Source organism: Aquarana catesbeiana, linkage group LG07 (genome assembly GCF_042186555.1).
Source record: "Aquarana catesbeiana isolate 2022-GZ linkage group LG07, ASM4218655v1, whole genome shotgun sequence".
NCBI classification, from domain to species: Eukaryota; Metazoa; Chordata; class Amphibia; order Anura; family Ranidae; genus Aquarana; species Aquarana catesbeiana.
The window spans coordinates 31,051,176-31,063,299 of NC_133330.1; the positions used below are offsets into that span (position 1 = coordinate 31,051,176).

The 12,124-nt window shown below is 43.8% G+C and overlaps 1 protein-coding gene across 2 annotated transcripts in view; it reads right to left on the minus strand.

Moving 5' to 3' along the window:
• PODXL2 (podocalyxin like 2) overlaps window positions 1-9,585 on the minus strand; it is a 36,031-nt gene extending 26,446 nt beyond the window's left edge. The window contains exons 1-3 of one of the 2 annotated variants that reach the window (XM_073591909.1): window positions 9,107-9,585; window positions 8,437-8,572; window positions 646-945 (exon numbers count right to left, since the gene is read on the minus strand). In XM_073591909.1, the coding sequence (XP_073448010.1) occupies window positions 646-945; window positions 8,437-8,464 (328 nt within the window). In that variant the 5' untranslated portion in view covers window positions 8,465-8,572; window positions 9,107-9,585. Of the gene's footprint in view, window positions 1-645; window positions 946-8,436; window positions 8,573-8,659; window positions 9,026-9,106 lie in introns of those variants that run through there. The other variant, XM_073591908.1, reaches the window with a different exon arrangement.
• Between the last annotated feature and the right edge of the window lie 2,539 nt (window positions 9,586-12,124).

The following is a 12,124-nucleotide window of genomic DNA, read 5'->3' on the forward strand; positions in this document are numbered from 1 at the left end:
TCCTTTTCTGATGGACTCCATGGCAACAGAAGTTTCCTCCCAGTGTCCTGAGTAGGCTAGTTATGGAACGCGACCTTTGGCTCTAAACAAAATTTATGGGAGTGTGGTCCTATAAGTTTGGAGATGAGGCAGGGTTAACCTATACCTATGTTGCCATGGAGTCCATCAGGAAAGGAAAATTACGGTAAGTATTTGGTAGGAAAGAATAGCAACCAGTCATGTTTAGTTTGCACCCTTTAAATCAGCCTTTCTCAACCAGGGTTCTGTGGAATTTAGGGTTCCTCCAAAGGTTGCTAGGGTTCCCTTCAGCAATGAGCAATTTCTGTCTCTGATATAAAGTAAGTAACCACTGATAGCAATGATCTATTTAGCTATCTGTAAGCGGGGTGGAGGTTCTTCCCACAGACCACAAATGTATGGAGCATTCTTTCTGCTGGCCCCTTCTTTTACATACCATGTGTTATGGATATGGCAATTACAGGCAAGCAAGTCCCTGACACCTGAAAACCATTTCAAGGGTTCCACCTTGTTAAAAAGGTGAGAAAGACCGCTTTAAACAAATTCTAAAATTCAGTTAGGGTTATGGCTCCCAAGATTCTTGATGAACCTGCCTGAGAAACAACAGGCCTGATCAAAGTTACCCACCTGTTTGTGTCACACTATCATCACTGGTACCATTCACTCTTCTTGTATCATCATCCCAGAAATATTTGGGGGATTGGAAAATGGAGATCTCCTCTGTCTCCTGGCTGGAAAAGCCAGACCCTTGAGGCGTGTGGAGCAAGTCATGGTGGATGTCGGTCTCTGAGTACCTGTCACTGGCACGTTCTGTAGAATCCAAGGTCTCTAGAGTGGACAAGGATGAGGAGAGGTCCACCAGTGAGGTGGAGGAGAGTCCTTCGGAACTAGGCTCCTCACAGTTCACAAGGAGGAATGGGACAAGGCCTATGGAAGAAAACAAGAGGCTAGTGAAAAAAACAGAACTACAATCATCATAGGTGTACATAGCCTATTGCATTAGGGTGTGCATCCCCAAAGCTCAAACACACATGCCTTTCTTTGCAGCCTCAGCTGCACTGGATAGTGAATGAATGGGAAGTGCTCCATACTGAGCAGCTCCCTGTTCATTTACAAATTGAAGCATAGTAAACACAGTTTGCTGTGCTTCAGTTATGAGTTAACACAGTGAGTATGTTCACTGTGTTCATTTAGAAAATGAAGGGGCCAGTAAATTAAATATTGACTAGCCCCTTCTTCTGCTCTCCATCCTGAAACATTCTCTGTAGCAGCTGGAGGGAAGCCAGCAGTACTGCAGGTGGGGGGGGGGGGGGTGCAACAAGGGGGAAAGCCTGGGCAGGAGGGGGAATCGGCACAGCATGTAGTGATTAGGGTGTGTCCAGGCACTACTGGCACACCCCCTGAGCAGGCCTATGACAATCATGGGAGACTGTTCAGATTTTATATGGCCCTAAAGCACACACATTCTATGTATGAAGGTAATAAGCATTCTGTGTGCAGCAGCGCCCCCAGCCCCCCTAATACTTACCTGACCCCCATATCAATCCAGCGATATGCATAAAAGCCTTGGCTCTCCCGGGTCTCTCCTTCCTCTGAGACAGCAGGGGTAGCCATTGGCTCCTACTACTGTCAATCACAGCCAGTGAGCCAATGAGGAGAGAGCGGGGGCAGGGCCAAGCCGCACTCCATGTGTAAATGGACACACAGAGCAGCGACTCAGGAGCAAGCCTGCTCGGGTGCCCCCATAGCAAGCCGCTTGCTATGGGGGCACTAGGCAAAAGAGAGGGGTCTGGAGCGCTGGCTGGGAACCCAAGAAGAGGAGGATCTGGGCTGCTCTTTGCAAAACCATTACACAGAACAGGTATGACATGTTTGCTATATAAAAAAAGAAATAATCTAACCTTTAATATCTTTTTAATCATCACTGTTTTTTAAAAATCTTTTTGCTATATAAAAGAAAAAATACATTTTTTTGTAGTTTTTGTTATAAAATTTTGCAAAGAAATAATATTCCTTCATAAATTTAGGCCAAAATATTCTGCTACATTTCTTTGGTTAATAACCCAATTTGTGTATATTATTTAGTCTGTAGGAAAGTTGTAGAGCTTACAAACTATGGTATATGTATTTGAAAATTAATCAATCCTTATGTACTGACGGCCGGTCTCATTTCTAGAGGCCCTAAAATGCCAGGACAGTACAAATATCCCCCAAATTACCCCTTTTTGGAAAGTAGATAGTCCAAGGTACTTAGTAAGAAGCATGGTGATTTTTTTGAAGTTGTAATTTTTTGTCACAATTTTTTGGAAATTGAAAAAATAATATAATTTTTTTAAATGTTTTTTTTCTTTTACAAAGTTGTCATTTTAACAAGATACTTCTCACAAACAGCATAGGCCTACTTACAATTACACCCCAAAACACATTCTGCTAAGCCTCCTGAGCACATGTGTGAGACTTTTACAATTTTTTTTTTTTTTTACATACTGTCACCAGAGCAGTGTGGTGTGATCAGGGACACTGACTGGTGACAGTATGCTTTTTTTAATATATACATATTTTTTTCATTTTCTTTTACATACTGTGACCAGAGCAGTAACGTGTCACCATAGCAACATTGTACTGCTCTGGGGAGGTGATCAGGATTTCTTTTTCACTATGATTGCCTATTACAGTGATGATCTGCTCACTGGTATAAGCACTCCTTTTTATGAATGGCATCCATTCACGTGCCCATGTGTACTGTTGTGATAGCTGTGATTGGCCACAGCTATCACATGGTACAGGTCCGCTGTGATTGGCCCCTGTGCCTGTGGTCACTGTGACCAGGGGCGGACTGACCATTGAGCGATTAGGGCACTGCCCGAGGGCCCTGGGCCACTAGGGGGCCCCATCAGGGTTGCCAGCCTCAGTAAAACCAGGGACAGTATGTATAAATCTGTGTTTTTTTTACATCTGTCTGTGTATACTGTGTGTACATGTATGTGTACACTGTGTGATTGTATACTGTGTGTGTATATACTGTGTGGCCCCATAATCTCTGATTGCCTGGGGGCTCCATAATCTCCTATTGCCTGGGGGCCCCATGAGTTATCAGTCCGCCCCTGACTGTGACCAATCACAGAGATCACAATAGTACTCAATGAATGACTATAATTGAAAAGCCACTGTGTACAACTGACATTTGAGCACTGTGATTGGTCACAGCGATCGCATGGTACCAGGGCTGGCCCAGTACAACAATTTGTCTTCCACTGTGTGCAGTGGACACAGCAGGAAACAGATCGTGCTGCTGCGCAGCCCCTAGGGCGCACACGAGGCGAGAAACTGGAGGACATCATATGATGTCCACTTAGGATAACACTTCTCCCGCTCGTCTGTCATTTTACAATAGGCCGAGTGGGAAGTAGTTATAGTAAGTTGGTTATTAAGAATAAAGTATACAAGCTAAATCAATGTAGTTAAAAGTCAACCAAGTGGCTTCCTATGGGGACACACTCAGAAGAGGAAGAGGCAGGAATGCCAACAGGGGACCTGAGAAGACGAGGTTCAGGACCATTCTCTGCAATTCTATTGCACAGAGCAGGCACGTATAAAATGTTTGCTATTGATAACATATATAGATAACCTTTACAATCACATTAATATCTATTTGGAGCCCTCCAGGAGTCCCTGAATCTGAGTGTGCTTAATGCCCCTCCTGCAATGCACATATTTCTCTATTGGCCTGCAAGGTACAGACATAGCATTGTGAGATGAGGTGGCAGCGTTCCAAATCTCTAACTAGGAACTGAGTGCACCTGGGGATGGGGCGTCACCTGGGGTATTCAGACACACAAAGGAAAAAAGGTCTTCAAAGTGTATCTTAAGCCAAAACTTGTTTTTGTTTTAGATAAATTAGTGAGGGGTTACAACACCAGTCAGGTTTTATTTGCTATCCTATTTGCTGTCCCCACTGGGGAGATTCTTTCTCTTTAATTAGATTGATAACCATTGTCACGTGGATCGAAGGTAAGATTAAAAAAAATGAAGTTGTTACCAAAAAGGAAGAGAAGTTTGAGTGAGGACACTTGTTCCAGAGTTGTTCCAACTAGGGAGAGAATTTCTTCACATTGAAGAGATTTTTATATTACCTGTTCTGTTAACAGGAGTAGGGAGCTTTTTTTTTTGGAAATAGAATTTTTATTAAAGTTTTTTCAGGAATGAACAAGATCTGTGTTCAATGACCATATCTCACAGTAAAGGAGGTCACAGCCTCTTGGTTTTGATGAACATGAGAAAGGGAATTACAATACATCAGGTATCAAAAGAAACGTCACTTTCTAATGATTGATGTGCCCCTTTATTATGGTGCTGCCGGGTCGAGGTGTTCTGGGGTTTCCATCCCCTATCTGCCTACATCTCGAAACAACCCTGTTCCATTCCACATTTTCCTAACTAAATGAACAAAAATATAATGATAGATAGAGTAAAAGAAGCTAGTAAAGAGAGGAAAGCAAAGGGGGGTTGGGGAGGGGGGTAGAGGGTAAGGGGATCGGAGATGGCGGCTGGAGTTCGGAGTGGGCGGTCTTTCTAACCTACCTGTACATTTTCTCTCAATCTACACCTATAGTGTTGTTCAGGTCTCGAGCAGGGATTTACCCTCATCCCCTCCCCTCATACCCTCCTGGTTACCTCCAAACTTTTAGAATGCCTAGAGTACAACCATCTGAGCTGCTACCTCACTTAAAATAACCTTCTCGACCCCTTACAGTCTGCCTTTTGCCTACGACACTCCACAGAAACTGCACTAATAAAACTATCGATCACTAACAACTTAATAACTACTGAAACCAGTGGCCACTACCCCATGCTCGTACTATTGGATCTTTCTGCTGCCTTTGATACAGTTGACCACTCGCTCCTCCTCAAAAAAACTCCACTCCCTTGGTCTCTAAGACTTTGCTCTTTCCTGGTTCTTCTCTTACCTAAGAACTCATTCACTGTCACCTACAACTCCATCTCCTTTGTTCGCCTTCCTCTTTCCATAGGGGTCCCCAAAGGCTCTGTCCTTCAAACCCTTCTATCCCTTGTCTACATCTCCTCCATTGATCAGCTGATAACCTCCCATGGCTTCTAAAACCAGGTCTATGCTGACGAAACCCAAATCTACCTCTCTACTCCATAGCTCACCCATTCAATCTCCTCATACATTACTAATTTACTGACTGACATATTAGCATGGATGTCTAAGCACTTCCTAAAACCAAATCTTTCTAAAATTGGGCTCCTCCCCTGACTTTTTCTTCAAGATCAATAATACAACTATCAGTCCCTCCCCTCATTCCAAGGTGTCAAATGTAATCCTAAACTCTGACTTCCACTTTTAACCCCACATCCAATCACTGTCCAACATTTGCTGCCTACACCTCCATATCATTTCCAAAATAAGGCTCCTTCTTAACCACCAAGCTATTAAATCATTCCCTTGTTATCTCTTGCCTCAACTTTTGCAAATCCTTCCTCATTGGTCTCCCTCTACGCGGACAATCCCCCCCTTCAGTATATCATGAGTTCTACGGCCAGACTCATCCATCTTACCACATGCAGAGCATCTGCCACCCACTTTGCCAATCCCTACATTGGCTTCCACCTGCCCAAAGAATAAAATTCCCAACACTAACAACAACATACAAAGCCATCCACAACTCTGCTTTGAGCTACAAAACCAACCTTGTCTCCAAATATCACCAACAGTCTACTTTTTGTTTGGTTTTGTATGCATCTGCGTTCATTGAAGAACTTTGTTTCTTCATATTTGTTATGTCGACCAGTTTCGTCATTGGAATTCGTTTGGTATATTCGTCAGTTTTTTTTTGGAAGGTTGCTATATATTCGATATATTATCGAATTGGACGGATTCAATATTTTCGGACACTAGTCCAACCCACCAAGAGAAATGGCATGGGCTGACTGGACAAATACCAACTGGCGTCATGTGCATCCAAATAACAAATGGAAGGAAATTTGGATCAATTCATTATCCGAATCTGAATTATTGAACGAATTTGAATATTAAATTAATTTCCCCATGGACCTGAACTACTATTGCATAATGTGACGTCATCCAAATGAAACAAATGCATTTGTTAATTTTTTTTGGATCCGTTGACATTCGTTACTATGTCCATTCGGAGATTCGGATACATCCAAATCCCTTAAAATAAAACTTTTGACCAAAAAAACAAAACTAAATGAAACGTACATGTCCAGTAATAACAAAAAATGGGCAGCCCAATAAATTCCATAGGCTCTGGAATATCATGCTGAGTCTTGTAGTTCTACAGTAGAAGTAGTTTCCCCAAGTGGTGACAGTTCACTCTACGCAACCTAGGAGGGGCCTGGGTACACCACTACTCAATTTCAGGGCATGTGTTCTATTTGAGCAGCGTAATAGTAGACAGCGTGCCAGTGTCACGTACCAACATGGCTAAATTAATTATGTGATCCTCAGGGGCCTGTTTAGCATGATGAATGTGTCACAGCCACAGCAAGGCTGTAATCTCATTACAGATGGAAGAACCACTGAGGGAGAGGGACCTGTGCCAAGTTTCCAATACAGCCTACATCCTGCTCGTCTAAGAAGCTTGCAATCTATGGTGTGTGTACAACAGGCCTTATTCAATGAGGCAGGGCCTACACACTGCTTGTCTAGAAGGCTTGCAATCTACAGCTGGGTTGGCACACTTTGTGTGCTGAGACACTGCTTGTCAAAAATCTTGCAGTCTAAGACAAGTGCTCAACTGACGTATATAATGAGCCTGTGCGTACGCACTGCTCGTCCAAAAAGCTTGCAATCTATAAAAAGTGAATAGTCAATGAGGCAGTGCCTACATATTACTTGTCTCGTCTAGAAGGATTGCAATGTACAGTAGGTGTACAATTGGGTTACTCAATGAGGCAGTACCTACATATTGCTCATCTAAAAAGCTTCCAATCTACAGCAGATGTAAGATAGGATTGCTTATTAAGGCAATGCCTACATATTTCTCATCTTGAAGGCTTGCAATCTACAGAAGATGTACAATTGGGTTACTCAACGGGGCAATGCCTATATATTGCTTGTCTAAAAAACTTGCAATCTACAGCAGATGTACAATTGGGTTACTCAATGGAGCAATGCCTATATATTGCTTGTCTAAAAAGCTTGCAATCTACAGCAGGTGTACAATTGGGTTACTCAATGAGGCAGTGCCTACATATTGCTCGTTCAAAAGGCTTGCAATCTAACAGCAGGTGTACAATTGGGTTACTCAATGAGGCGGTGCCTACATATTGCTCGTCTAAAAAGCTTGCACTCTACAGCAGGTGTACAATTGGATTACTCATTAAGGCAATGCCTACATATTTCTTGTATTGGAGGCTTGCAATCTACAGCAGGTGTACAATTGGGTTACTCAATGAGGTAGTGCCTACATATTGCTACTCAAAAAGGCTTGCAATCTACAGCTGGTGTACAACTGGTTTTGCTCATTAAGGCAATGCCTACATATTGCTTGTCTAAAAGGCTTGCAATCTACAGCAGGTGTACAATTGAATTACTCATTAAGGCAATGCCTAAATATTTCTTGTCTAGAAGGCTTGCAATCTACAGCAGGTGTACAATTGAATTACTCATTAAGGCAATGCCTAAAAATCTCTTGTCTAGAAGGCTTGCAATCTACAGCAGGTGTACAATTGGGTTACTCAATGAGGTAGTGCCTACATATTGCTCGTCTAGAAGGGTTGTAATCTACAGCTAACGTACAACTGGATTACTCATGAGGCAGTGACTGCATATTGCTCACTTGAAAGGCTTGCAATCTACAGCAAGTGTACAATCAACTTATTCAACAAACTAGTGCTTTTACAATGCTTGCCAAAAAATCTAGCATTCATGAGTATATTTACAACACGTTTAATAGGAAAAGGGCAGTACAACGACCAAGGATGACATGCAAGCATTCAGGAATCTTTCATCGATTTAGCGACAGTACCCCGAACACCCGGTTGGTTAATACGTGTAACGGCACTTTTAAAATCACTATTGTTCTTTGGGCTCTGGTGCTGAATAAGCTAAAATCAAAGGGTATTGTCATTCACACGGGTTCTCATTTTTGCCTGTAAGCAAGCGCAGCAACACAGGCCTGTTCTCTGTATCGGTGCCCAAGGTGCCATTGGAAGCTCAGAGACGTGCCCACCCTTCCTGAAGCCGCATGAATTTTTAAAATAGTATGTGGCTGTCAGACACATTGCACTGCGACAAAAAAAAAAAAAAAAAAGCTGGTGCCATACTGCCAATGGGCAACTTGTATCTACCCAGCTGTTGAGGAAACTATGAGTTTGGCATGCCCTCATCAGAATAAATAATGTAAAAATGAACAGATAAGCAGGACTCACCCAACACAAGGTGCCAAGCTCGCAGCATGTTGAAGTCAATGTGTGATCACCCTTAGATCAGCGGGCATCTCCCTCTCCCAGGAATGGATGTTCGGTGCCAAACGCCAACGTCCTCTCTTTATTACCCCAAGGCTTTCTGCAGGGTGATATCAAAGAACACAAGGTGGGTGGTGGAGCAATGCACTACCCTCCTGGAAATCCTTATACCCAATGCTCTACTCACCTTTAAGGTGCAGTCACTGATTTCACCGCAAGTGCCAGTCTACAGCCAGGCAGTGCCGGAATGAGGACTGGCATGGCAAAGCGATCAAGAAGCAGAAAACGGTGAGGAGCGATAGCTCAGCAATCGGTTGGCTAGCAGTCAGCTTTGATGATATTGATCTATGATCAGCCTGCAAGGATACAGATTTCCTTGGCCACCGGGGCGTCAAGATCCCAGGGAATGGGCACAATTAAGCCGGGTAAGCTTGGTCTGGGAGATCCGAGGCTATGCTAAGACCCCATCAACCATTCTTGGTCTCTGTATTGTGTCCACCCACCCTGAGCTGTCTGCTTTATCCCACCCCCCCTTCCTCCTCCCCCCCCACAGCTGAGAGCCTGGCGGGTCCCCTGAGCACAAGATTCTCTCTGTCTGGTCCCTTGGATGTATAGAAGACATTCACTGACTCACCTCCTCCCTGCAGGGCTGGTGCAGTGGCTGTCTGCAGATCTTCCTCAAAGCCTCATGGTCCTACTGCCCGCTGCCACTTCTGCATCCACCACCTGTTAACGGGAAACTAGGATCTTTGTCTAGATTTGTTTTTTATATAGTAAATTTAATCGCGTTGATCTCATTGATGCTTTAACATCAGTCCGGGCCAATTCTGACATTTCTCTCATACAGAAAAATGAGTTTGTTTTTTTTGCTAGAAAATTACTTAGATCTCCAAAACATTATCTACACTCACCGGCCACTATTAGGTACACCCTGCTAGTACCGCGTTGGACCTCCTTTTGCCCTCAGAACAGCCTTAATTCTTTGTGGCATGTATTCAACAAGGTGTTGGAAACATTCCTCTGAGATTTTGGTCCATAGTGACATGATAGCATCACGCGATTGCTGCAGATTTGTCGGCTGCACATCCATGATGCCGATTTCCCGAAGGTGCTCTATTGGATGAGATGTGGTGAGTGTGGAGGCCATTGGAGTACAGAGACCTCATTGTCCAGTGGTGAGATGATTGGAGCTTTGTGACATGGTGCATTATCCTGCTGGAAGGAACCATCAGAAGATGGGGACACTGTAGTCATAAAGGGATGGACATGGTCAGCAACAATACTCAGGTAGGCCGTGGTGTTTAAATGATGTTCAATTGGTACTAAGGGACCCAAAGTGTGCCAAGAAAATATCCCGACAACATTACACCACCACCAGCCTTAACCATTGATACAAGGCAGGATAGATCCATGTTTTCATGTTGTTTATGCCAAATTCTGACCCGACCATCTGAATGTCGCAGCTGAAATCAAGACTCATCAGACCAGACAACATTTTTCCAATCTTCTATTGTCCAATTTTGGTGATCCTGTGCGAATTGTAGCCCCAGTGTCCTGTTCTTAGCTGACAGGAGTGGCACCTGGTGTGGTCTTCTGCTGCTGTAGCCCATCTGCTTCAAGGTTCGATGTGTTGTGCATTCAGAGATGGTATTCTGCATACCTTGGATAAAACGAGTGGCTATTTGAGTTACTGTTGCCTTTCTATCATTTCAAACCAGTCTGCCCATTCTCCTCTGACCTCTGACAACAAGGCATTCTCCTCCACACAACTGCCGCTCACTGGATATTTTTTTCTTTTCCGACTATTCTCTGTAAACACTAGAGATGGTTGTGTGTGAAAATCCCAGTAGATCAGCAGTTTTTGAAATACTCAGACCAGCTCGTCTGGCACCAACAGCCATGCCACGTTCAAAGTCACCTAAATCCCCTTTCTTCCCCATTCTGATGCTCGGTTTGAGCTTCAGCAAGTTGCCTTCAGCACATCTAGATGCCTAAATGCTGCCATGTGATTGGCCGATTAGCAATTTGTGTTACCAAGCAATTGAACAGATGTACCTAATAAAGTGTCTGGTGAGTGTATGTTTTTCAGACAGATCCTGGAGAATAAAATGGTTGTCGTTATTGCAATTTTTCAGGTTGCACAATATTTGCGCAGCTATTTACCAAACGCAATATTATACCATTTTTTTTTTTGGTAAACTATAAAAGATGATGTTAGGCCGAGCAAATAGATACCTAACACGCCAGGCTTTTAAAATTGCGTACGTCCGTGGAATGGGGCACCAAACTATGGTATCTAAAAAATTTCCATAAGCGACACTTTAAAAGCCTTTACAGGTTGTTAGTTTAGAGGACATCTGGTACTGGAATTATTGCTCTCTCTTTGACCCCTGATCTAATGGGGAACATTGGGAACTCTGATGTACGGAGAGGACTCTGATGTAAGGGGTGCTCTGAGAACCCTGATTTACCTTAGTGTACTCACTCAGAGGCAGGAGAGATAAGGGGGGATACTTCAGTCACAGACAGGGATGGATGGTGAGCTCACTCACCCCTTGGCAGTCAGCACATCTCATCCAGATGTATCTGAGGCTGCTGGAGTGTGGGTAGACACAGAGGGGTAGGGGCGGGAGGAAGAGGAGCAGATTAAGCCCTTTCTCCTCTCCCATCGTGTGGGGGGAGGGGTAATTGTTAGTGCTGGCTTTGGGCAGTGTGAAAGAGAGTGTAACAGACACTCTCGGCTTACACAACTGCAACCCCATAGTCTGGTCTGAATAATGTGTCCGGGTTTCAGGAGGTCTGAAACCCGAACGCATGATTCCAAACCCAAACTGTCCGGGTGAATCCCGGACAGGTGGCAACCCTAGTGACAGGTCCTCCTTGTGGAGAGATCTGGGGTCTATTAGAACCCAGACCTCTCCTTTGGCCTCCAAGGCAACTGATCAATCTGAGATCGGTTAGATCAGATGCTTTCAAAAGCCTGTAACGGCTCGTTTATGTGAAAGTGAAACTAGAAGTGACAAAATCCTCATCGCTTCAGTTTTCTGACATCACACAGTGGGAGGAACAACATCAATTCCTCTCACTGTGTCTTAGGAACTGGATACCGCTGATCATGGAATGGGAGAGCCCGGAAAAGGCGGTGGCGGCAGGAGGGTGGGGGGGAGCGATAAATCACACGACAATAGCAGCAAAACAGCAACACGTTTTAGGTGCCATTGAAAATAATGACACCTGAACCTGCCTTTTGCTATTGTAGTGCGTTTTGAGATCGCGGGCAGAATCACAGCAATTCTGCCGCGATCCCAAAACGCCCATGTGTGAACGGGGCCTTACGATGGCCACACACGGCTAGAATTTAGCTTGAAAATATTCGCTTTCAAAACGTTTCCTAACCGCTTCAATACCGGCACTTTCGCACCTTCCTGCCCAGGCCAATTTTCAGCTTTCAGCGCGTGTCCCTTTTTAAATGACAATTGCGCAGTCATACAACACTGTACCCAAACAGGATTCTTATCATTTTGTTCCCACAAATAGAGCTTTCTTTTGGTGGTATTTGATCACCTCCTGCAGTTTTTATTTTTTGCTAAACTAATAAAAAAAGACCCCAAAAAAATATTTTTTTTTGTTTTTGTTATAAAAGTTTGTAAAT